The 27068-nt window shown below is 41.3% G+C and overlaps 1 protein-coding gene across 3 annotated transcripts in view; it reads left to right on the top strand.

The window, feature by feature from the left end:
* Positions 1 to 24585, top strand: part of EGLN1 (egl-9 family hypoxia inducible factor 1) — a 170818-nt gene extending 146233 nt beyond the window's left edge. For all 3 annotated transcript variants that reach the window (XM_030196498.1, XM_030196495.1, XM_030196494.1), the window contains one exon: positions 24004 to 24585. Coding sequence is in view for 2 of the 3 variants with exons in the window: in XM_030196495.1 (XP_030052355.1) it covers positions 24004 to 24068 (65 nt within the window). In the remaining variant the exon portion in view is untranslated. The remainder of the gene's footprint in view (positions 1 to 24003) is intronic.
* The last annotated feature ends 2483 nt before the right edge of the window (positions 24586 to 27068 follow it).

The following is a 27068-nucleotide window of genomic DNA, read 5'->3' as shown; positions in this document are numbered from 1 at the left end:
CCAATCTTTCTTGTCAGGTGACACCCAGCACAACTTGAAATTAGGATGACGGACTTCTGCTACTGCATAAACTTTAGAGTTACTAGAATACTCAAAAAGATGAGGTAAGCGTCTTTCAACACAGCGCCTCAAATCTTCTGCCATATAATAACTACTGTGTTCCACAGTAGATGCAGTACTCAGCAACTTCTTTCTGACCTGCTGAATAGTCCGCATTAGTAATCCAAGGTAAGTCATTCTCGCCTTGAAGCTTATCTAAGGCCATGGCAATAATTGACATGTTCTTCAGGAATACCTGTTGACTAATTTGATCTTGAAGCGAGACATACCTAGGGTATCCGTTTCAGCTGAAAGCTTGTCATGAACACATGGTTCCATAAGGTGCTGGATGGCATAGTATGGCACATTCCATCTAGTCTCACTGGGAGCATGAAGGGACATATCTGTTATAGACTCGACAGCATCTGAAGCCTTTGTACTTCTACTTACGCTTTTCCAAAGTTTGGAACACACATACTTCTTGGCGCTTGTAACTGCTTCCATCAGTGGTTATTATCTTCTGGAAATCAGTGGTTGCAATCAGATTAAGCATATGACTTTTGCAGCGCATATGCTTAAGTAGGAAAACATCATTTTTTTTCTGAATCTCCAGACAAAATGTCCATGTCTACTCTTTTTACTTTGCCTGCTATGTCATCAAGATCAGAACACTCATCCATGAAAAGTCAAGCCCTCCTAAACTTCACCTAAATCAGTCTCTTCGGCTTTACTTTCTTTTTCCTGATATCTGCGAACGCTTTAATTGTATTTGATCCATTATCTGTGAATATAAAAGTAATCTTGCTGTGGTCCAGCCCAAAGTCCAAGTGAACACTGATGATATGTTCAACAATTCTATCTTAGGTATGGCTACCCTTGATGCGGGAACGTGCTAGTGCAAACAACTTTCTCTTCAGGTCATCTGTAATCTAGTGAGCTGTTATTCCAACATAACTTTTTTTTTTTAAGACAGCTTCATATATCTGCTGTTGTGCAAACTGCAGGTTGTTCTGCAGTCTGCTGATGTATGTCACACATGAGGAAGCTAAATTTGTCTTCCAGTCATTTTGTCAATGTTTTTCAACATAGAACAGTGTGTGGTGGTGAAAAGCCAATATAAGGGAAATGGTTTGAAATTATGTCCATGATCGGTTTTCTTTCATTTTCTTCTAAAAAAAAAAAAAATTTTATTTAATACTTTGTAAGGACTGAGATGTACCTGCTTTGTAAAAGGTACATTTTTTTCTATTTTTATTTTGCAAAGTACAGGAGAAAATGCATTTCTTTTCTTTTTTTTTTTTTTCATTTATAAATTTTTATTGAACATCAATCAATATAACATCAATCTGGAGCCAAAGACTCCCATAACTTTTCAAAAAGTCAAAATTCAAACAAATTCCACAAGTGATTTTTCCCCCCATGATTGGTTTTCACAAATTAAGATTTTCTTAGTCTCTCTTGAGGTAGATGCTGCTGTTCTTTTGCATGTAACTTTATTAGACTTTAATGTCCATTAAATGAATTAGATCTCTTACCTTCATATGTTGTAGTAAATTATATCTTTGCATTTAGTCTTTTTCGGACACAGCATGCATTGTACAGTAATCTTTTACCATCTTGCTTAAATAATGAAAAGAATTTTCCATCTATAATCGCTGGTATTGCATTGCCTTGTTGCTTTTCCTCCATTTTAGAAAGCACCACAGAACGTATATCACCAGTGATTTTTGAGCTGTAATGGGATCACCACACTGAGAACACATCGGTTCTCGCTCTTCTATGGATTGAGTGCAGGAAGAGGACTGGGAGAATCATGGGAGGGTCATATGGGCAGTTCTGCTCCAATCCTGTGCCTTCCTTGCCCACTACCAGGCTGCACATTCTTCATTTTCCAGCAGGCTTGGGGCTCTCCCTGTTCAGGGGCCTAGGGCAGTTGCCCTAGTCACACACTCCTAACACCGTCCCTGGCATGTGCCATCTTTATATTTTTCACAATACAGGAATAAATGTATCTCTTTCTAGATCTCTAGTGTTGTACTACATAACTGTTTGAGACTTGTGCAGATGGAGTCAGAGCTCACAGAGAAGGGGACAAACTTTGTCCCCGTGTCATTTTCTGTGATCTGAGGGCACCAATTTATAGATTTGCAGAGGGGGGGCGTCAGAAACCCTTGCACCAGCCCTGAAAAGAAACATGCATTTTATTATTGAAATGTGTTTTTTGGTATTTAACAAGATGTAAAATTAACACAGAATGCCGAGAATACAGCATCCTTGAACCCACTTCCCACCAGCATCCCCCTTCCACATACCCCCCTGCTCAATACCATCTCTTCATATCAACAACAAGCAATGCAACAAACCAGCTATATCAGGGAGTCCAGTAGTACTAGATTAGCAGTCTAAGGTGTTCAGAAAAACAGAATGCTCCCTGGAAGAAAACATGCATTTTAGAAATGTAATACTCCATTAGTTTCATTAAGCCATCTGATCCCTTCTTTTCCCATTACCTATCTTTCCCTCTCCCCCAGCAAGCTATCCAAGTGGGGTTCCAGCACTATATTAAAATCCCCTCCTAAAACGATAGTCGCTGCTAAGAAACTCAGTGTCCCCTGTACTACAAAAAAAAAGTGAATATGACCTATATGGTTTATAGTTTGTTAAAAATGTTGATAAACCACCTTTCTTGCATTGCATTGCTAGGTGGTGTACTATATTTAAAAATCAAGAAAAGAAAGGACTGCCGTTTACTCATAGGAAGGAGAAAAGGAGAACTAGCCAAAAAAAACCTCAGAACAGACTTGGTATATCTCTGTCAACAGGCAGACTTCCAAATGTTTTCAGGAAAAATGGGTCATCCGTTCTGAACAGAATTTAGGGTAAGACAATTCGAGCCAAATGGAGGCCAGCAGGGCATTCCAAAGGGAGGAGGCAGTTCATAAATATTCCCTAAACTATATTGATGACCCTAAAGAAGAACTTTCATGAATAAGTATATTCCCTTCTTGTCCTTCAATAAGTTCTGCACTTGGTAGGTCATGTCCTTTAATAAAACTATCACAACCCCATTAGTTTTCTTGCCTGTTCTGTTGGATCACATTAATTGATTTGATTTGCTTACTTTATTTATTTTTTGTCTATTAGATTGTAAGCTCTTTGAGCAGGGACTGTCTTTCTTCTATGTTTGTGCAGCGCTGTGTATGCCTTGTAGCGCTATAGAAATGCTAAATAGTAGTAGTAGTAGTGAAATTTCCCCAAGCCATGTACTTCAGTAATTGCTCATACCCAGCTAGCAGGTGTGCTTCATGTATAAATCCTATTGTCATGCTTAATTTCTTGAGCTCTTTAACCATAAGCTTTCTCTTCCAAGGCGAGTTCACCCTTTGATCTTAAAGGGTCAGTATTCAGCCGGTGGCATTCAGTTTTGCTGACTGCCACCAGTGTTATTCCTGAATATTCACTGCCAGATCATGTCTTGGCTTCAGCATTGAATGTCCAGTTATGGGTTAAAGATAAGATTGTGTTTTATGCGGTTCCATTTATGCAATTACCCTGGATGGTTAAGTGCTGAATATCAGTAACCCGTATCCAGGTGAGGTTATAGGCTCCTTGTAGGTGTAGTTTGGTACAGACACAGGTGCCTTGAAGTCAGTGAAAGAGTTCAGAGATGAGTGGTAGGCGATATCTGTTCTTCACAGTAACCGCGTTCAAGTCCTTATAGTCTATGCACAGCTGTAGCCCCCCCCCCCCCCCCCCCCCAAACCTTGTCTATGAAAAAGAATCCTGCCCTGGCAAGGGACGTAGAAGAAAGCTGAACCCTCTTTGCAGATTGTCGTTGATACAGGCATACATGGTTTCGGTCTCGGGGCATGAAAGCGGTTAAATGCCCAAGGGGACGTCTTCCCAGGCAGCAGCTCAATGGGACAGTCATAGGCCTGGTAGGTGGAAGGCATTCTGCCTGTTTAGAAAAAACATCTGCAAATTCCTGGTAGGCCTAAAGTAGGGTCTTCCCGACTTCCAACTTATTAATGGCCATCGACAAGGGGATCGTAGTGGAACTCAAGCTTTATCCTCAAACACCTCACAGTTTTCTCACAACTACATAGTTTTGAGGAAGTTAATGCCCTTTAGTGCATAGTAAGATATCAGCATAGCTCACTATCACTCATTTAAATAATTAGCATGTAATAATTTTTCTGCAGTCACATAGTAGAAGTAAATTTTTCTGGAGCTCACCACACTTCACTCCTGTACTTCAGCTTCCCAGGCAGTTGAGTCACTTGCTGCCTACATTGCCATACATTTTAATTCTCCCATTTTACTTGTTAGATTTCTAGTATTTGCATTCAGACAACTTAAAGAATGCTATCTGTATAGCAGTTGATAGAGGTAACTTGGAATCATTTATTTCTGTCCTTTAAATAGATTTGGGTTATGTCAGCTTTTTATCATAATCTCTCTATCAGTATATTGTAACATCTGGGTTTGGCCAGTATTTCTTGAAGATGCTTTACTTCCTTTCTTTGGCATTTCTGGGACATAGACCATAGAAGTCCACCCGGTCCTTATGTTCCAACTACTGGAATTGCCATTGAAGCCTAATCCAGCCTATCTAAATCCATCTTGTCATTTGCAGGACACAAATCGTAAAAGGCTGCCCGGCACTATTCTCACATTCTAATTACTGAGGGGGTCTGTTACTAAGGTGTGCACGTTTTTAATGCACGCTAAACCTGGGCAAGTGCTAAACATTAGAGATGCCCATAGGAGTGTATTGGCGTCTCTAACGTTTAGCACACACCCAATCCTAGCACGTGCCAAAAAAGTGAGTGCGCCTTAGTAAAAGGGGTTTGAAGTTGCTGTTGAAGCTCTCCAGCTCATCCTAAACTGGATTGCCATATGTGGGACATAGACCATACATGTAACATTGAGGTTACTTTGGGGTCTTCTTCTTTTCCTTAGGGATTAAATTATTTAGTTTATTTTCTTATTCCTTCCAAGTTTTCTGGGGTCCTAGGTATTGGGGACTAACGGGAAAGGAGGTCTAATTGATTTGTTGTGTGTGGGGGAGTGGAGTCTCCCTCCTTTTTTTCTGTGAATGATGTAACTTTGTATTAGTTTCTGTGTTCATTCCTTTCCTGATTTCTGAGCTAGTATATTCCTTGTATTATTTTGTTAAATTTACTATAAATAAAATAAAAAAAAAAAAAGAAATAGTGCCAGCAGCCTTTTCATACACTGTTAAAGTGAAGCTCATCCTTTAGGCGTAGGCTCCCTTTTCCCCAGAATATTGCCCAGTTCCTAACAAATCTAAATCCCTTCTCCCTGCACCATGTTTTATTCACACATTAAGACTCCAGTGCTCTGCCTACCTCTTGGGTTTTGCATGTGCAACATTGAATGTTTCTGATAATGTTCCCCTGGAACTTCTGGATTTTGGCTTTCTACCTAAAAGCCTAAATTTAGCTTATAGAATCTTCCTCCTACACTTTTGTATGTTGCTTCTACCTGCGTGTTCCAAGACAGCCAGCTTCTTCTCTACACTATCCAAAATATAATCTAGGTGACTTTAAGATCTGTCATGTTCACACCAGGCAAGTAAGCAGGGGCGGACTGACCATTCAGGCAACCGGGCAATACCCAAGGGTCCAGAGGCTCTGGCCGGATGCCCACCGCTCTCCGCACTCCCACCCAATACCCCCCTGCCACGACCACCACTGCTGCTGTTTCAGATCGTGGAGCTGCACTGTTAATGCTCATGGCTGCTGGTCCCGCCTTTCCCTGACATAATTTCCTGTTCCGGTGCAGAGCCGGTCAGCCGCAAGCAGGAACACTGCGGCCCTGCTATCATTTTCATTGTTTTTGCCGCCACTTCTGAAAAACAGCAGCAGCAGTGGTGGCTGCTTCAGGATGCTATTGGGTGGGAGTGGGGAGAGCCTGGTGCTCCAGTGACAGTGAGGGTGTTGGGGGGGGGGGGCTGAAACAAAATGGATGGAAGGAGGAGGGGGACAGACACTGAACGGAGCATGGAGGGGAGAGGGGGAACAGATGCTGGATGGAAGGGAGTAGACATAGGACAGATGGATAGAGGGGGAGGGGGGGGACAGATGTCAGATGGAAAGAGGGAGAGGAAGGACAGACACTGGATGAGGGAGAGGGGGGATAGATGCCAGGTGGAATAGGGAGAAAGGATGCAGGTGTTGGATGGAACTGAGGAGAGAGAGGGGCATGGGCATTATGGTGAGCTGGATGTTGGGAAGAAGAGAGTGCAGAGGAGTAGGGAATTGGTATCTGTACAGCTGGTGGGGCTGGCTGAGAAAGGAGTTGGGTAAGGTTGTAACTTGCATGTGGGTTTGATAAATGCACTTTCTGTATGCAATAAGGTTCAAATTGTATATGATTTATTGGTGGATTCTTCTTTTGATATTTTGTGTATTACTGAGAGTTGGTTGCTGGACTGATTTGGCGACTCAGTTGACTCCTGCTTATAATGCTTTTTCTTGTCCATGGGAGAATAGGGGGGAAGGGTTTTGGTTGTTTGTAAGGAATTTTTAAAATGGCCAGTGCTTACTAATTTTGTGGTAGGCTCTCCCATTGAGTCTCTTGGGTTCAGCTTTTGTGAATATATTATTTATTTATAGCCCCCCTGGTTCTTTGTATCATGATTTTTCTTCATTTATTGAAGCTATTAGTATTTATAGTTTTATCGCCTAAACATACCCTGATTTTAGGAGATTTTAATTTGCATGTAGATATGATAGCCTCTGATTTTGTAGTTCAGGATTTTATTTATTTTAATCTCTTGTTTGGGGTGGTGTCAGTTGGTTTCTGTCCCCACTCATTTGGGAGGCATATTTTAGATTTGGTGTTTTTGAATGAAAGTTCCAATTGGCTTCAGATCTCATGGTTGCTGCCATGCCTTCATCGGATCATAAGTTGATTTCTTGTGTCTTAGTGGGGTGGGATTTGGATGTGTCTGGTCCTTCTGTAGTGAAGGTAAGGAGGTGTTCAGAATTTAGTTTGCAGGAGTTGTGGCAAGAGTGGAGTTCAGAATTGTGTATGTTGGAGAATATATCTTTGGATTAAGCTGTGGATTGATAGTTCACTTGATGCTTCTTTGAATAAACTGGCCCCAGTCCAATTGTGTGAGTTTAGGCATAGGATTCATCATTCCTGGTATACTTTGGAGTTGCAGGTGCAAAAGCATGTATTACAGAAAAAAGAAAGGAACTGGAGATGGCATTCTGATGTTTTTATACAGAGGGAGTATTATGTGGCTCTTGAATAGTAAAAAAAAAAATCTGGTGTGACTGTTAAATTTCCTTATTTTGGTGATAGAATTTTTAAGGTGCCTTCTCAATCCAAGGAATTGTTTGCTGTGGTGGAGTCCTTGGTTGTCTCTCGTATTTCTGAGGGTTCTTTGCCATCAAGTAAGAAGATGGCAGATTATTTTCAGGCTAAAGTATGTGAGGTTGTGAATTTGTGCTCATATGTTGGTGATAGTGAAGTGATTGGAGAAGTATTATGGTACGATTTTAGTCCAGTGGATTCCAAGCAGGTAGAGCATGTGGTTCAAACATTGAGAAATTCTAATAGTCCTTTGAATTCATGTTCCACAGCAGTGAGAAGGCCCTAAAGGCTGATATTTCTGATTCCATGGCTTCTCTTGTTAATCAAATGTTTGATGAAGCCACGATACCTACAATTCTGAAAAGGGCAGCTGTTTGCCCTCTGGTGATGAAATCTTCATTGAGTGTGGACTGAATTGAGCATTTTTGCCCAATTTCCAATCTAGAATTTTTCTCTAAAGTGTTAGAGAAGGTGGTGGTGGTCCAGTTGAATAATTTTGTGGAGTAGCATTCTTTATTAGATCCTTTTCAATTTATGTTCCATACACGGCATAATATGGAAACATTGTTGCTTACAATGTTGGATGATATTCGATCTGGTTTTGCTTGATTTCGTTGGATGTGGCAGTAGCTATTGATACTGTTGACCGTGAGCTGTTGTTGAAGCTGCTCTGATGGAGTGGGATTGCTGGTAAAGTTTGTACCTGGTTTCACTGTTTCTTGACAGAATGGTTCCTTTCAGGTAGTTAGCATTCTTCTAACTCTTGTTGGATGGCTGTGGCTGCTGATGTCCTGCAGGGCTCCTGTTTGTCTTTGTTGTTATTATTTAATTTGTACATATGCTTCTAGTGTATAAGGTGTTGGCATATATGGGAGTCGGATATCGTCTTTATGCCGATGATTTGCAGTTTTATTTTGCTGTGCCTACTGCGGTGGATGAAGGCGCTAAATTGGTTGAGTCTCATTTTTGGATAGTGCAGATGTGAATGAGAGCTAAGAGTCCTATTTTATGGCTAGCTTGGTCAGGTGAGAATAGACCATTTCCTGGTTTTCAGTTGGATTCTGTTTTTATTCCTGCATTGGCTTCAATTCGTAGTTTGGGGATGATTGTGGACACATTCTTTTGTTAAGCAGCAGGCTGCAGCGGTGATAAAGGTTGTGTTTTTAAAGCTGCGTTTGGTAGCTCGGCTTAAGAATTATCTTTCTGAACAGAACTTTCATACTGTGCTGCAGAGTTATGTGCTGCCACATCTTGATTATTGCAATGCCCTTTTATGTGGTCTTCAATGTATGACATTGTGGGCATTGCAGGTAGCACAGAACTCTGCAGTCTGGTCGCTCATGGGGGCAAGTAGAAGTGATCATGTTACCCCTCAGTTGAAGAGATTACATTGATTGTCCATTATGTGGCGCATTGAGTTTAAGATTTTGCTGATGGTCTTCAAGACATTGCATGATGATGCTCTGTTGGCTTTGGTTTGAAGCTTGCAGGCATATTGTCCTTCGCAGATTCATAGGTCTCAAGATTAGGGTTTGTTAGATGTTCCTTCTTTTCATCATGTTCATTTTGAGATGTTTTTTTAATTTAATTTATTTTATTTTATACAGAACTTATAGCCCGCTAATACCATTACAGTTCACTGTGAATTACAAAATAAGAAATGAACACAATGTTCAGACTACAATACAATATACCATAATAAAATAAAAAGACTTGAAGAATCCCACAAATTTCTTGAACAAAAAGGTCTTAAGCATCCTTCTGAACTTAAGCAAGTCAGGACCTTGCCTTAGCATCAAAGGCAACAAATTCAAAAAAAAAAATGGAACTTGATAAGGAAGAGAAGATAATAAAATTGTTTTATACCTAACAGTTCATTCCCATGGGTTTTTTTTTTTTTTGGGGGGGGGGGGGGGCTATGGAATGATCGGCCACCTGCTAGGCATCAAATGTCTTTATCTCTGTTTAGGAAACAGTTGAAGACCTTGCTGTTCCATAAAACTTTTTCTTGATGAGTTGGGGATGTGTTGTAGCTTGGGGGGGGGGGGGGTTATTTTATTTTTGTTATGTATGTTGCTGATTTGTGTATGTTTTATTGTAATCCACTCAGAAGGGAACCGTACCTGGGTTGAGGGTGCAGGGGGAGTAGACAGCGGACTTCCACTGGCTCGTATTTTAAACATGACAGATCACGTGAAAAATTGGTGCCTATGCCGTCAGAAGTTCATTTGGGGAAGCAGCCACTCCCCTGGAGACCCACCTAGCTACGCCTCTGCCACTCAGATGGTTGGGCCATAAATTTTGTTAAATAAATAAAATATGCAAAACAGAGGTGGTCCTGCAAAATACAGGAACACTTCTCTGAAAAACGCTTGAATATCTGAGCGTTTAGGAATGTGCTTCATTGGTCAGGATCCATGAGTTGATGTCACCCATATTTGATGTAATGCTTTTTTGTGCTGGGCAGTATATCAGATAACAAATAAACGCCTGCTGCAGGTAAGTAATTTTGGCTTAAATGTGAAGTGTAAATTTTCACACCCTTATACATTTTCATGTTTTACTGTTTTAAAAAATACAACTAAAGGCATTAAAAATGTTGTTTACCAATTACAGAGATATCCAGAAAGTAAAGACTAGGAAACTAAGAAGTCTTTTCTTGCACAGGTCTTCACACTCTAATTGGCGCAGTTTCCAAAAATTGCTTTAACCAGGCCAATAGTAAATAGAGCACAATGTTTGTCCAGTTACAGTAGTTGAAGCATTGGTCTATACCCATCAAATTCATAGATTCTTAAAGAACTCTGGGATAAAGTTATTCAAGGTACTGATTGGGAAAAGGTTCTAAGAAAATTTTAATATATTTGAATATTCCTTGGGGCAATGTCAAGTCAAAAGACACTGCCTCGATCAGACCATTCCTTCAAAGTCAGTAGCTATGGTTGAAGGAAACCTCTGAGAAAGGTTACTGTAAAGCCTAAGGTATCTTTAAAAAAGCTATAGAGGTCTCTGAGACTGGAGAAAATGCTTAACTGTTCAATCATTTCAAGGTACTCCACAAATATGACTTCTATGGAAAGCAGCCACTGCTGAAGAAAAAAAAACACGTGGGGGGCATTTTTGATATGACATCTAAGTTGGACTTTGGACGTTTTGTGCTAAACATCCCCAATCCAATAGAAACCATGACCATTTTCAAATCCGCAAAATGTCTGTCTTTTTTTTTTTCCTAAAAATACCATTTGTAACAAGGTTTTGTGCTCTGTGTGCTTGTTTTCAGGCCATGTCCAAGTGAAAAACGTAGAAAATCAAGCCATTGGGATGTAGGAGGTGCCAGCATTTTTAGCACACTGGTCCCATATCCTAGGAGAGCAATGGGGCACCCTAGGGATCACTGCTGTGGACTTCATATAAATGCTTCCAGGTGCACATCACACCGTTGCTCCCTTATCTTCTCTGCTGAGCCCTCCAAAACCCATGTAAAACCCACTAACCCCAACTGTACACCACTACAATAGCCCTTATGGATGAAGGGGGCACCTTTATGTGGGTACAGTGGGCTTCTGGTGAGTTTTGGAGGGCTCACAGTTTCCACCACAAGTGTAACAGATAGGGGAAAGTATGGGCCTGGGTCGGACCTGGCTATAACATCTGAGGCTGTGTCATAGAGGCTGTTTTTTTATTCACATTTTTTTGTGGGTTGGAGGGAGTTGGTGACCACTGGGGGAGTATAAGGGTGGGTCATCCCTGAATCCCTCCAGTGGTCATATGGTCTTTTTGGGCACCTTGTTGTGTCTTATTCGTTAGAAAAACAGGTCTAGACCAAATCATTGAAGTTTTTGCCCAAGTAGTTTTCATTTTGTTCCATTATGGTTGTAAAACAGCCAAGTGTTAGGCACACCCTAAGCCTGCCCAAATCCCACCTTCAAAATGCCCTTGATAATGCCCCCTTGTGAATTAGATGCACTGTAGATTAAATGCATAGGTAGATATCTGCAAAACAGGTGCTTTGTGACGCTTTTTGGATTTTTTCTCTTTCAAAAATGAGCCTCATAGAGGGTAATTTTATAGATCACCTAGGCTGAGAGGGCAAGAAGACATTTATTTCCAGCCTATTTTATAAAGCATATAGGCACCTGTATGCCTTTATTAAATATTTGGGGTTGACTTGAAGACAAGGATATTTAGACCCACTTAGGAGCAGGCAGAACTGTAATCATGTAAAAACATTGTACACATGTATTTTATAAGCTAAGGGGAAGATTCTATATATGGCGCCTAAACAAATTGGCGCTGAAAACAGTGCCGACTAAGCATATTCTATAAATGGCACCTAGATTTAGGCACGGTTTATAGAATATGCTTTGTTGATATTTCTGCACCTAAATCTAAGCGCATCAATTTACACCAACAAAACTTGGCGTAAATCCAGGCGTGTGGATTAATGTGCACTGGGTCTTTTTCTATAAATATGTGCATAAATTTGGGAACGCCCACAAAATGCCCATTTTCCCACCTATAACCACTCCCCTTTTTACCTGCGCATTAGAAATTAGGCACAATGCATTGAATATGCTTAGCGAGTTGTGCACGTAAATTCTAATTAATGCTCATTATTGCTTGTTAAGTGCTGATATAAGTACATACATAAGTATTGCCATTACTGGGAAAGACCAAAGGTCCATCAAGCCCAGCATCCTGTTTCCAACAGTGGCCAATGCAGGTCACAAATACCTGGCAAGATCCCAAAAAAGTACAAAACATTTTATACTGCTTATCCCAGAAATAGTGAACTTTCCCCTAGTCCATTTAATAATGGTCTATGGACTTTTCCTTTAGGAAGCTGTCCAAACCTTTTTTTTAAACTCCGCTAAGCTAACCGCCTTTACCACATTCTCTGGCAATGAATTCCAGAGTTTAATTACACGTTGAGTGAAGAAACATTTTCTCCAATTCATTTTAAATTTACTACATTGTAGCTTCATCGCATGCCCCCTAGTCCTAGTATTTTTGGAAAGCGTAAACAGACGCTTCACATCTACCCGTCCAACTCCACTCATTTTATAGACCTCTATCGTATCTCCCCTCAGCCGCCTATTCTTCAAGATGAAGAGCCCTAGCCGCTTTAGCCTTTCCTCATAGGGAAGTCGTACCATCCCCTTTATCATTTTGTCACCCTTCTCTGCACCTTTTCTAATTCCACTATATCTTTTTTGAGATGCAGCGACCAGAATTGAACACAGTATTCGAAGTGCGGTCGCACCATGGAGTGATACAAAGGCATTATAACATCCTCGTTGTTTTCCATTTCTTTCCTAATAATACTTAACAGTCTATTTGCTTTCTTAGCCGCCGCAATCGCACACTGAGCAGAAGGTTTCAACGTATCATCAATGACGACGCCTAGATCCCTTTCTTGGTCCATGACTCCTAACGTGGAACCTTGCATGACGTAGCTATAATTTGGGTTCCTCTTTCCCACATGCATCACTTTACAGTTGCTCACATTAAACGTCATCTGCCATTTAGACACCCAGTCTCTCAGTCTTGTAAGGTCCTCTTGTAATTTTTCACAATCCTCCCGCGATTTAACGACTTTGAATAACTTTGTGTCGTCAGCAAATTTAATTACCTCACTAGTTACTCTCATCTTTAGGTCATTTATAAATATGTTAAAAAGCAGCGGTCCCAGCACAGACCCCTGGGGAACCCCACTAACTACCCTTCTCCATTGAGAATACTGATTATTTAACCCTACTCTCTGTTTTATATCTTTTAACTAGTTTTTAATCCACAATAGAACACTACCTCCTTTCCCATGACTCTCCAATTTCCTCTGGAGCCTTTCATGAGGTACTTTGTCAAACGTCTTCTGAAAATCCAGATACACAATATCAACCGGCTCACCTTTATCCACATGTTTGTTCACCCCTTCAAAGAAATGTAGTAGATTGGTGAGGCAAGATTTCCCTTCACTAAATCCATGTTGACTTTGTCTCATTAATCCATGCTTTTAAATATGCTCTGTAATTTTGTTCTTAATAATAGTCTCTACCATTTTGCCCGGCACAGACGTCAAACTCACCGGTCTATAATTTCCCGGATCTCCTCTGGAACCTTTTTTTTTTTTTTTATTCTTTATTTATAAATTTTTCATTTACATCCAATGACATAAATGGGGAAATATCAGAAAATACAAACAGCTGAAAAAAAAAAAGAAAACTACTTATATCCATTTCTGGCTTAAAATAGAAGATAAGCTTTTTAATTTTGTCCACAATCTATTTGAATCAAGATACTAGGCAATAAAATAAAAGGAAAAAAAGAAAAATAACATAGCTATAAACTAAGTTATTGACGGTTGGGTTAATGCAGAGATTTTACAGCCAACATAACAGTGTTCTCAGTTAGGGAGGCAAATCCTCGGGCTTAACAGCTTCCATCATTACAATAAATTCTAGCAATTTCGAGGGAGGGAAAAATATATAATTAACTGATTCAAAAGTTACATGGCATTTACAGGGAAACTTTAACAGAAAAGTTGCACCTAAATTAATAACTCTAGATTTATACAATAGAAATTCCTTTCTCCTTTTCTGTGTGCTCCTTGCCATGTCGGGGAAAATTGAATTTTCTGACCCAAGAACCAATCGTTTAAATGGCGAAAGTATAGCCTGAAAATATTATTTCTATCTAGTTCAAGAGCGAATGTCACTATTAAAGTTGTTCTTTCAGTGATCACTTCCAGGGAGTTCTCAAGAAATTCTGTCAAATTAAGATTTGAAACAGCCTGAGGTTGTTGTTCTGAGGATCTCACTATTCCAGAGATAAATTGGGCCCTTGTAATGGGGGGAACTCCCTCTACAGGGATTCCCAATATATCTACAAAATATTTTCTAAGCATATCCATTGATGATACTAAGGGAGATTTAGGAAAGTTCAATATCCTCAGGTTATTTTTCCTCCCGTTGTTTTCCAAATACTCAATCTTTCTTTCCTGAGTTTCCTTTTCTTTTACCAAAGTCACTGTTAAATCCTGTAATTGTTTAAACTCAGTCTCCATTTTCGACATTTTTTCATTCTGTTCTTGAACTTTTATAGATAAGCACTGACTAGTTTGCTTCAGTTCCACAATTTCGCCATTTATGGAAGTATTCATATGAAGTAAAGTGTTCTTTACCTCCTGGATTGCGTCCCAAAGCATAGGCATTGTCACCTGAGTTGGTCTTTTCATTCCTCCACGACTCTCTGAAGTGACTCCGTGGGAAGCAGGGAGCCCGACCAGCGTTTGTCCCTGAGTTGTTATCTCCTTCCCCGGAGTAGAGGTACTCGAGGGACCTCCTTCCACAAACAGCAGTTCCAACTGTTGTGGACCCGTCGATTCTACTGCACTTCCGGGTTGTGGGGGAGCGGTGAGAGAACGAGGGCTCAGCGTCGCACCCTCTACGCTGCGCTCTGCACCGAATTGGAGCGAAGTAGAAGTAGAAGCCTGCGCGCCCAGGGTCCCAATTCCGAAGCTTTCGAGCGTCGTTTGATGAGAAGTTGGGGTTAGTGCCGGTACAGAGGAGGTAGGTGCCGACGTTTTTCCCTTTTTTTTATTCCCCATCTTAAAGTCGGGGTAAGAATTTCTCTCGCGCGAACGCTGTCAAGTCTTAGGAGCTCCGGGATCCGACAACCGTTACCGGCGCCATCTTGATTCGCTCCCCCTCCTCTGGAACCTATTTTAAAAATTGGCGTTACATTGGCCACCCTCCAATCTTCCAGTACCATGCTTGATTTTAAGGATAAATTGCATATTACTAACAATAGCTCCGCAAGCTCATTTTTCAGTTCTGTCAGTACTCTGGGATGAATACCATCCGGTCCAGGAGATTTGCTACTCTTCAGTGTAGAACTGCCCCATTACATCCTCCAGGTTTACAGAGAATTCATTAAGTTTCTCCAACTCATCAGCTTCGAATACCATTTCCGGCACCGGTATCCCACCCAAATCTTCCTCAGTGAAGAACAGAGCAAAGAATTTATTTAATCTCTCCACTATTGCTTTGTCTTCCCTGATTGCCCCTTTTACTCCTCGGTCATCTAGCGGTCCAACCGATTATTTTGACAGCTTCCTGCTTTTAATATACCTAAAAAAATTTATACTATGTGTTTTTGCCTCCAACGCAATCTTTTTTTCGAAGTCCCTCTTAGCCTTCTTTATCAGCGCTTTGCATTTGACTTGACATTCCTTATGCTGTTTCTTATTATTTTCAGTCGGTTCCTTCTTCCATTTTCTGAAGGATTTTCTTTTAACTCAGATAGCTTCCTTCACCTTGCTTTTTAACCATGCCGGCTGTCGGTTAGTTTTCCTCCCTCCTTTATTGATACACGGAATATATTTGGCCTGGGCTGCCAGGATGATGTTTTTGAACAGCATCCATGCCTGATGTAAATTTTTGACCCTCGCAGCCAGTCCTTTAAGTTTTTTTTTCACCGTTCTCATTTTATCATAGTCTCCTTTTTAAAAGTTAATTCCTGTGTATACTTACTTCAAAGCTAATATCAAATCCGATCATATTATGATCATGTTATCAAGCGGCCCCAGCACCATTACCTCCCGCACCAGATCATGCGCTCCACTAAGAACTAGGTCTAGAATTTTTCCTTCTCTCGTCGGCTTCTGTACCAGCTGCTCTATAAAGCTGTCCTTGATTTCATCAAGGAATTTTACCTCCCTAGCGTGCCCTGATGTTACATTTACCCAGTCAATATCGGGGTAATTGAAATCACCCATTATTATCGTGTTGCCCAGCTTGTTAGCCTCCCTAATTTCCGATAACATTTCTGTATCCGTCTGTTCATCCTGGCCAGGCGGACGGTAGTACACTCCTATCACTATCCTTCTCCCCTTTACACATGGAATTTCAATCCACAGTGATTCCAAGAAGTGTTTTGTTTCCTGCAGAATTTTCAATCTATTTGATTCAAGGCTCTAGTTAATATACAGTGCTACCCCTCCACCAATTCTATCCACCCTATCACTACAATATAATTTGTACCCTGGTATGACAGTGTCCCACTTGTTATCCTCCTTCTACCAGGTCTCAGAGATGCTTATTATATCTAATTTTTCATTTAGTGCAATACCTGACACGGCTGTGTTTTGGCAAAAGCAACGCCTGTGTCAGGGGTCTCATAAATCATGTGTTGATGGTTCAATGTGGGAAAACACTGGTGAAACGTTCTCAATCAACTTGGTCAGCTTAATGTGCTGTGATAATTAGATTGACTTCTGAACAATAAACTCCCCACATCTCTTCCTCTTGTCCTACTCTATACAATTATGTTATTTCTGTGATACTTTATATCAGACATTGTAACTCTGTACTATACTTTGTAAGCCGTACTGAACCTGCTAACAGCGGGAAAGAGCGGGGTATAAATGCTACAAATAATAATATTCTAACTTTCCCATCTTATTTCTTAGGCTCCTGGCATTCACATATAGACATTTCAAAGTATGTTTGTTGTTCCTATTTACATGATTCTTAGTACTTGACAGTATTAATTTGCAATATTTTGTCTGATTTTTATTTAAGAACACCTGATCCACTATGGTCTCTTTTGCAACCTCACTATCAGAATACCCTATCTTCCCTGTTTTGGTGATATCTTTGAAAGATAACTTATCCCAAACCATGCGCTTTTGAGCGACTGTCGGCCTCCCCCCCCCCCCCCCCCCCCCCCGTTTCTAGTTTAAAATCTAGTATAAAAATATCAGTGCTGATTAGCTTGTTAATCCAATTAAATTATGCATAGAATTATAGAATCTGCTTGGATTCTGGCATAAATCTTTAGCAACACTATACAGAAAAATTGCAACTTAGCCAAACCTCTTCCCAGCATATGTCTACACATGAGTTGCAGAGAAATATATTCTTATGGATGTCTCTAGCATTAGCACGTGCTAATTTTTAACACATGCAAAAAACGCTAGTGCACCTTAGTAAACAGGGTCCCAGGCTTCCCAAGGTAGATTACAACAGAAGTTAAGATGAACCCATCAGGAAACAGGATCCTCCTCACTGAGATTTGGCCATCTTTATTTTATAGAACAGTGTAGAAAAATGAGAGTTTATAACTGCTGTTTCTACCAGCTACAATAATTTTTAAGCTCTTTTATTGATATTCAATTTTTATTTCATGATATTTATATCTACATATGGAAAGTTTTCAAATAAATTAAAAAGCTGTCAAATAAGTAAAAAAAAAATCTTTTGCCCTCCACCTTTTAAGGCACTGTCTATGCAACTGGAACAGGTTTAGACTTTTTACAAATGGACCAATGCATAGGCAGTCCCTTATTTCTAATAATTTTTTGCTATTATTTTCAATAGTGTTTGCTATTGTTTTGCGTGTACTAAAATGATGGAAGCTCCACCTACTGGCTTCAGCCCATATAATGGACTAGATAGCTCACCATATCTCCTGTTTTTATCCATCCTCCTTGGTGGAGACCATCCTTTCGGAGCAGGCTTCCCCTACCCCCAGAATGTTGCCCAGTTCCTAACAAATCTAAATCCATCATCTCATCCATTCATTGAGACTTTGGAACTCTGCCAGCTTCTTGGGTCCTGCATGTGGAATGAGGAGCATTTCTGAAAATGCTATCCTGGATGATCTGGATTTTAACTTTCTACCTAGGAGCCTAAATTTGGGTTCCAGAACCACCCTACCACATTTTCCTATGCTATTGGTTCCCACATGTACCAAGACAGCTGGCTCCTCCCAGCACTGTCTACAATCCTATCTAGGTGATGCGTGAGGTTCGCCACCTTCACACCAGGAAAGCAAGTAACCAAGCGATCTTCACATCCACCAGCTACCCAGCTATCTACATGCCTAATAATCGATCACCAACTACAACAGCCATCCTAACCCTTCCTTCTGGAGACACATCCTCGGTGCGAGAGGGTATTGCATCTGTTGGTGGGCTGGTCCTGGCTACAGGATTGCTTCCAACTTCTCCAAGGTGATGCTCTCCTTTTAGGAGACGTCCCTCCTCCAAGGATGAACAGGGGCTGCCAGACTGGCGGTGGGAGTTCTCTACAACGTCGCTGTTGGCCTCCTCTTTGTACCTGTCTGTCTCCCCCATCTCCTGCTACTCTAGCCTCAGCTCCTCCTACGTCTCTGCCTCAGCTCCTCCTACGTCTCTGCCTCTTTTCCTTCACTTTCCCACATTATCTCCTCTTTCCACCCCGCTGTGAGTCTTATCATACAGTGGGGGAAATAAGTATTTGATCCCTTGCTGATTTTGTAAGTTTGCCCACTGACAAAGACATGAGCAGCCCATAATTGAAGGGTAGGTTATTGGTAACAGTGAGAGATAGCACATCACAAATTAAATCCGGAAAATCACATTGTGGAAAGTATATGAATTTATTTGCATTCTGCAGAGGGAAATAAGTATTTGATCCCTCTGGCAAACAAGACCTAATACTTGGTGGCAAAACCCTTGTTGGCAAGCACAGCGGTCAGACGTCTTCTGTAGTTGATGATGAGGTTTGCACACATGTCAGGAGGAATTTTGGTCCACTCCTCTTTGCAGATCATCTCTAAATCATTAAGAGTTCTGGGCTGTCGCTTGGCAACTCGCAGCTTCAGCTCCCTCCATAAGTTTTCAATGGGATTAAGGTCTGGTGACTGGCTAGGCCACTCCATGACCCTAATGTGCTTCTTCCTGAGCCACTCCTTTGTTGCCTTGGCTGTATGTTTTGGGTCATTGTCGTGCTGGAAGACCCAGCCACGACCCATTTTTAAGGCCCTGGCGGAGGGAAGGAGGTTGTCACTCAGAATTGTACGGTACATGGCCCCATCCATTCTCCCATTGATGCGGTGAAGTAGTCCTGTGCCCTTAGCAGAGAAACACCCCCAAAACATAACATTTCCACCTCCATGCTTGACAGTGGGGACGGTGTTCTTTGGGTCATAGGCAGCATTTCTCTTCCTCCAAACACGGCGAGTTGAGTTCATGCCAAAGAGCTCAATTTTTGTCTCATCTGACCACAGCACCTTCTCCCAATCACTCTCGGCATCATCCAGGTGTTCACTGGCAAACTTCAGACGGGCCGTCACATGTGCCTTCCGGAGCAGGGGGACCTTGCGGGCACTGCAGGATTGCAATCCGTTATGTCGTAATGTGTTACCAATGGTTTTCGTGGTGACAGTGGTCCCAGCTGCCTTGAGATCATTGACAAGTTCCCCCCTTGTAGTTGTAGGCTGATTTCTAACCTTCCTCATGATCAAGGATACCCCACGAGGTGAGATTTTGCGTGGAGCCCCAGATCTTTGTCGATTGACAGTCATTTTGTACTTCTTCCATTTTCTTACTATGGCACCAACAGTTGTCTCCTTCTCGCCCAGCGTCTTACTGATGGTTTTGTAGCCCATTCCAGCCTTGTGCAGGTGTATGATCTTGTCCCTGACATCCTTAGACAGCTCCTTGCTCTTGGCCATTTTGTAGAGGTTAGAGTCTGACTGATTCACTGAGTCTGTGGACAGGTGTCTTTCATACAGGTGACCATTGCCGACAGCTGTCTGTCATGCAGGTAACGAGTTGATTTGGAGCATCTACCTGGTCTGTAGGGGCCAGATCTCTTACTGGTTGGTGGGGGATCAAATACTTATTTCCCTCTGCAGAATGCAAATAAATTCATATACTTTCCACAATGTGATTTTCCGGATTTAATTTGTGATGTGCTATCTCTCACTGTTACCAATAACCTACCCTTCAATTATGGGCTGCTCATGTCTTTGTCAGTGGGCAAACTTACAAAATCAGCAAGGGATCAAATACTTATTTCCCCCACTGTACATGCCATTGCTTTTCTTTTTCTTTGTGTTCCACATTCTCATGAGTTCCCTTGTATTTCACCTCTGAATCCTATACTGGCCATTTGGCCCCTAAGCAGCTCTCTTCATTTGATGCTGATTTTTAGGCTGGAAATCCAACAAAAAGGTGGGGGCAAAAAGATTTTTTAAATAGTATTGGAGGAAAGATTGTATAACAAAGCAACAAAAACCTGCAACAAACTAAACACTAAATAGAATGTCCATTTAAAAATATACCAAAATGAATTTTATAATGTGCTCATCAAAAATAGAAGTCAACTTGGATAAGAGAAATCTTATGAATGTCTCATACATTTTCAATATTGCACATGCTGTTTGTTCAAAAAGGGTCTCTTTAGCAGTCCCCGGTACGGCAATACCAACAAAGCCCATTCACTTTGAATGGTCTTCATCAGCATTGCTGCCCAGGAGCCGCTAGCGCGGATTGATAAAAGAGGCCCTTAGTTCTATTAGTACAATATTAATACTTTTTTTTTAATGATCAAATAAGGTCCAAAAACACTTTTGACTTTATAATAATTTGAGTTTGAAAAAACACTCATTTGATAGCTAGTTTCAAGTCCCAACATGGACCATGTTTCGCTTGCTGCTGCTGCTTCAGGGAACTCAATAGGAGGCTTCATAACAGTATTTTTCTAATGCGGTCTCTTAAAAAAAAAATTTTTTAAACCATGAGTTAATATCTTACAAAAAATTTTGTAATGTAGCTGTGATTCAGCTTCACTTGATATTTACCAATCTCTATTGGCAGACATTCAGAGGTACCGCACTCTTAATTTCTTTAAACCTGTTGCATAAAGTGCCGACTGCCAGAAGATGCTAATTATTTGTTGGACTTACAAGATGACATCATTTGTAAATAGTTGATTGGATCATTTGAAAACTCCACAACCATATACAATGGAGGGAGCGTCGGTACTACCAATATCAATGTAGAAATTACCCACCTCTCCACGATTGAGGCTTAAAGATGTCACTGTATTCCACTTATAAATCCACCTCCTTGCCTTCTTCCATAATAAAATGTGTAAAAAAAAGTATTAATTTTGCACTAATAGCACTAAGTATTTTGATCAAACAATACGTGCATTGATTGAAAAATTGAAACATTACAGGATTTCTGTTATCAAAATTGGTCTTTATTTTTTCTGAGGATATTTAGTCTCGTGCAGAGTGATTACCATTGAGCCCAGTTGTAAAGCACTATTTGTGTTGGTATTTAAAGGAGGACTGCTGAAGGAAGGGCCATCTTTAGGGCAAACTCTAATTCAGAAATAAAATCTGAATGCTGTTAGGGATTTTAATGGCTTTTTAACTACTGATTCAGGGGCCCTTTACTAAGCTGCAGGAAGCATTAATGTGTGCTTACTGCAGGTTAAAAACCACTGCCATGTTAATTTTGGCATCTGCTTGCACGCTTCCTATATACTAAAAAAATAGATATTTTTTAGTGTTAGGGGTGTGTTTGGGGGCAAAGAGTTGGCGTGACCACCAGCAACCCAGCATTATAAGATTTCCTCTGTAGCAGTTGGCGCCAGCCAGCAGCAGTTCAGACAGCCTGCTAGCGCCAGTCCCAAGCCACCTCTCTGACATAACTTCCCACTTCTGTATATGCGGGCAGGACCTCTGCTGCTGCCGCTGCCCCCCAGGACGCCACTGCCCTTGTGCGGCTTCCCCGGATGCCGCGTATCCAGGCCAGATTAAGGGGGGGGGGGCAGAGCCCAAAGTGGAGGGGGACACATCTTCCCTGCCCCTGTCACAACTCCATTTACCTTGGCTGGGGGAGGGGTCCCCAAACCCCGCCAGCAGAAGCTTTCCCTCCAGCACTGTTCTCTGCCGCATTGCCTGCCCAGTGCGGCTGCTTCTCACTTCACGCATTCTTAGTTTCATCAAAACCAAGCATGTGCGATGTGAGCAGAAGCAAGGCAGGCAGTGCGGCAAACAGCGCTAGAGGAAAAGGCTTCTGCTGGTGGATCTTGGGGACCCCCACCAGCCAAGCTAGGGGCCCCGAATCAAACTGTGTGCTCGTCCCTGGCCTCCAAGGGGGGCCCGGCGCAGGGGTCTGTCTCCTGCTCCTAACAGGACCCTGGTGCAATCACCGGGCCTGAGGGAATTTTGCTTCCCCCCCCCCCCCCCCCCCCCCCCGGCAGCCTTTACGCAGGCAGCGTTAGAGGGCTCAGATTGGTGTGAGCAAACTGTCTGAAAATATGCCTGCTGCCGCCACCACTGACCACTACAGCGAAAAGGTGAGTGAAAAACAGGCTAAATTCCCCAGTTTGTGTACTCGGATACCATGAGGAAGTTAATGGAACCTTCATACTAAATCTCCTTTAACTTGGCCATTCATTGTTAACTGGCTCAATTATAGTGAGTCTGGGTTTGATGTGTGTGTTCCTGTGGCAGTTTGCTAGTTCTCATCACAAATTTTAACCAGATTGTCACATAGCGAAAATTGTGCAATATTCAGATTATGTTCATTTGGTATGATATCATTACTTTGTCAATATGGGGGTAGTTCTATAAATGTGTGCCTGGTGGGAGTCTATTATAAAGGAATTTAGGTCTACAGACCTACAACTCGGATGCAGTGAAGGGATGTGATCACCAGCACTGTGGTGTGTTGTGGAGGGGGAGTATTTGATTTAAAATTGTTGTTTTTGAATGCATGTTATTTGTGGCTAATTTTGTGTCTTCAATAACAGTATTCAACTATAAAGATAGCAATGATTAAAAATTAAATTATTGAACTTTAAAAGCAATCCAGCCAATATTCAGCACAAATTAACTGGCCAGGAATGGCCACTGACTAATTAACTCTTGTCTCAATGGATAATCGGTTGTTTTCAGCAGCATTTAACCAGGTATCACCACGGAAAATGCTCATCACCAAAAATAAAGCCGAGGATGTGACTGGTTAAGTCCCAATATTCTGAACTTAACCGGCCAATATTAGTGACTAAATAAGGCCGCATAAAAAGCAGGCCTATCTTTGCCCGCTAAGCCATGGTAGGTTAAGTCTGAATATCAACTTAAACAGTCATACACTAGCCAATGTTGAAAAACCCGAATATTCAATGCCAGTCACTGGAAGTAGCCCGGCATTGAATATCAGGTTGAACGCCAGCAGGCAGTCAAAGTTCTGCCCACCACTAGCTGAGTATCGGTCAAAATCTTAATACTTGTTTGTTAAATGATAAAGTATATATCCTTATAAAACTGATGGTGTGCCTTGTTTGTGTGCTGCAAGATGAAAAAGGTTGAAAATCACTGTGCTAACAGATTAGTTTGTGGTTAGCACCCTTACCGCTTAGAAAATAGGTGTCAGTAAGGACTCACGTGGTAATGGCCACATGCTAATGGAGAAATTTGTGCATGGCCATTATTGCAAAAATGGAAAATGTGGCCATTTTACAGACGCACTAAAAGTGACCTCAGTGTTCGAGAAACCCACGTGCCACTTGTTAGCACAGCTTAGTAAAAGGGGCCCCTAAATTTAAAACAGTAGTCAGTATTACTGCTTTAAACGCAATTCAAATTAACTTTTATTTTATAGCAGAAATGTTCTCTGTTCTAATTCTGTTTATGTTTTTGAAGACTGGCTTCCTAGAGCTGATTAATACTGCTTTCTTAAGACTGTGGCACTGGAAAGGCTGTAGTAGATATTTTCTTTATAGTTATTTCTCACTGTGTCCTGAATCATTTTCTTTTCTCTCTTTACAGGTGAAAAAGGTGTTAGAGTTGAACTTAATAAACCTTCTGAATCAATTGGGAAAGAAGTTTTTTAAAGTATTTAATCCAGCAATATTTTTACCACCCTTCTTGGTTAACCCTTGAAGTTTTCTGGTTAACTTATGAATGTGAATAAATGGGATAAAAGAGAACTGACGACCAGCCAGTGTTATAAGGAATCTGAAACAGTGTTCTCGTGTTGCACCAGACTGAAGAATTTGTGCAGCTCTCTTTCTTAGTGATGGTTTTGCTTATGTGAAGTATATAAGCAATCAACAAAAAATGCACCCATATAAACATGAACCAAGTGCTCTGTGCAGAAATTTCCAACCTTAGGTTTTATCTGATTTCTCCAGTGTAACGCAGGTCATCTTATATATCTCTGTATCCTAATTCTGGGTAAATTTTTTTAAGAAGGTACAGTTCATCAAAATCGAGTATAAAAGTAAAAACTACAGTAATGTTTTCCAAAACTATTAATCTATTTTTCTAAAACTGTTCAATTTTGTTTTTCTCCTGCCATGCATAACTTATCCTGACAATATAATTGTCAGTAGCTGCAGACAGGCTTTTTTTTTTTTTTTTTTTAATCTATATATCTAAAGTCAGAAATGGAGCACTTTAATTGCTAACTAAATATCTTATTGATGTAGTTGCATCTTAAAACTCATTTGAATTTTTTTTTTTTTTTAATTGATGCTGTGTTTACTCTGCCCTAACCAAAGTGTATTTCTGCTAGGGACATTGTAGGAGGGGATGGGAGGAGGGTAAAGGAATCAGCCTTGCTTTCACATTTTTGATTCATGAGTTTGCATGTTTTCATTCCATTTTATTTAAATAGATGTCTGGCCTATATTATCTGTAGATGGTTTGACCTCAGCACAAGGGTGGATCTAGCTCAATTGATATTTTTGATATATTAAGGAAAAAAAAGTCAATGATATTGTTGGCTTCAGTTTAATAATAACTATGAAAAGAACAACTTTCTAGTTTATATTAATATTGAAACATTCATATTTCAGCTGGCAAGACCTGTTTATATTCTATCAGTGAATTTAATGCCTGTCCGAGCAAAGATTATCGTGGGAAAGAGACCCATTGTTTTGGAGTGACCCTTTCCCAAACATTCTCACTGAGGGAATATCAGCTGCTGTGCTGGCTGAACACAAGGCAAGACTGGTATTGGTAAAAATAGAATTTGTGGGAGGAAAGAGGCCAACTAATATGCTCTTGTGATTTCCTCTTATTTTTGCTTAACGGGGGGGGGGTCTTTGTTTACTGATATTTCTTCTTCTTTAAGTACCCCAACTGATTATATCACTTGATTTTATTACAGTGTATGATAAAGTACAATATGCATACTTCTGTTTGCAGGATTTGAGGCCCTCTTTTATGGAAAGGCTGTTCTCAAGTGTGACTGTGTATAGATTTTTTGAATTGTACACAGATTGATAGGTGGAATCCGTTTTTTCCAGGAGGGCATCTAGAATGAGAACTCCCTTATTAAGTGAATATTAGCCAGCAACCTTTGAATGAAACTTTCTTGACTTCTCTAATATGGGTCAGATTTTTCACTGCCATTGTAGCACTATATGGCTATGAAGGAAATTAAAAAAGCTGATATAAACAAGGAAACAGGTGAAAAGCTTGAAAGCAAAAATATTTTTTCCAAAGAAATTTGAAATACATTTCAGTAATTGCTATTGGATGCCCATATATTATAATTTGAAATAACGCAGACCAAGTACTGGTTAGGCTTACATGTTTGTTGAGGATATACTGCTTGCACTGTAAGAATGAAATTAAATCTAAATATGTGAGAGAGGGAGAATAACTTCATTGTAAAAGTTCTCCCTTTTTGGTTAACAAAAATCCTTGCAGGATGCAGTTTATAAGCTGCAGCAATTTAAGACATACAGATTGATAAAAGGGGAGAGGAACTTCTCAGACAGGTGCTTTCTCCTGAGAATATTCATTAATCCTATACATCTGCTATCAAGATTCTAGCCTAGCTTGTTTCGGTTTTATACAAATATAAAGGAAAAAATATACCCTTTAGTACTCTTTCTGGTTGGGAGTTTGCTTCTGGATGCTACATTGCCAGTAGTGCATGTTTCCTTGAAACAGGGGCGTATCTGGACTCCGGCGGTAGGGGGAGCCAGAGGGAGGGGGCACATTTTAGCCCCCCCCCCCCGCCATTGCCAGACCCCCCCCCTGCCAGCACTGCACCCCCCCCCCCCCCCGCCATTGCCAGACCCCCCTCCCGCCACCAACGACTCTCTCCACACACACACCCCCCCCGGCTGCCAACCCTACCCTGCTGCCGTTGCTTACCTTTGGCGGGGGACCCCAACCTCCGCCAGCCGAGGTCCGCTTCCACCTGCCAGTGCTGCTGCCTTTAAAAATATGTCTAGCTGGTGGGGGACCCCAACCTCCGCCAGCCGACCCGAGGTCTGTAAAGTTCTTCGTCCTCCGTGGCCGGCCCGTGCTGTATAGCTGTTGATTGAATCCAGTTCGGAGTCTGACGTCGCAGCACGTTATACGCGCGTACAACGTGCTGCGACGTCAGACTCCGAACTGGATTCAACAGCTATACAGCACGGGCCGGCCACGGAGGACGAAGAACTTTACAGACCTCGGGTCGGCTGGCGGGGGTTGGGGTCCCCTGCCAGCTGAAGACATTTTTAAAGGCAGCGGCACTGGCAGGTGGAAGCGGACCTCGGCTGGCGGGGGTTGGGGTCCCCCGCCAGCAAGGGTAGGCAGTGGGGGAGGGTTGACGGTGGTAGGGGGGTCCAGGGCGAAATCTATGGGGGCCCCAGGCCCCTGTGGCCCCTGCCTTGAAAGACCCTACAGGGACTTAGATATTCTAGTGTACATCAACACTCAATAATTAAAAAAAAAAAAGTTATCTTGTGTGTATAATGCTATATTTTAGCATTATATCAAATCAATCTCTGCATTTTTTGCTGCATAGGTTAAAATACCATGTTCCTCTGGAAATAAAATCTTGGCAAAAAGCTCTTTGGTTTTATTACAGTGTTCTCAGAAGGATTATT

Source organism: Microcaecilia unicolor, chromosome 3, assembly GCF_901765095.1.
Source record: "Microcaecilia unicolor chromosome 3, aMicUni1.1, whole genome shotgun sequence".
Taxonomy (NCBI): Eukaryota; Metazoa; Chordata; class Amphibia; order Gymnophiona; family Siphonopidae; genus Microcaecilia; species Microcaecilia unicolor.
Note: the sequence above shows the minus strand (reverse complement) of the source record. Positions and strands in the feature narration are given on the sequence as shown.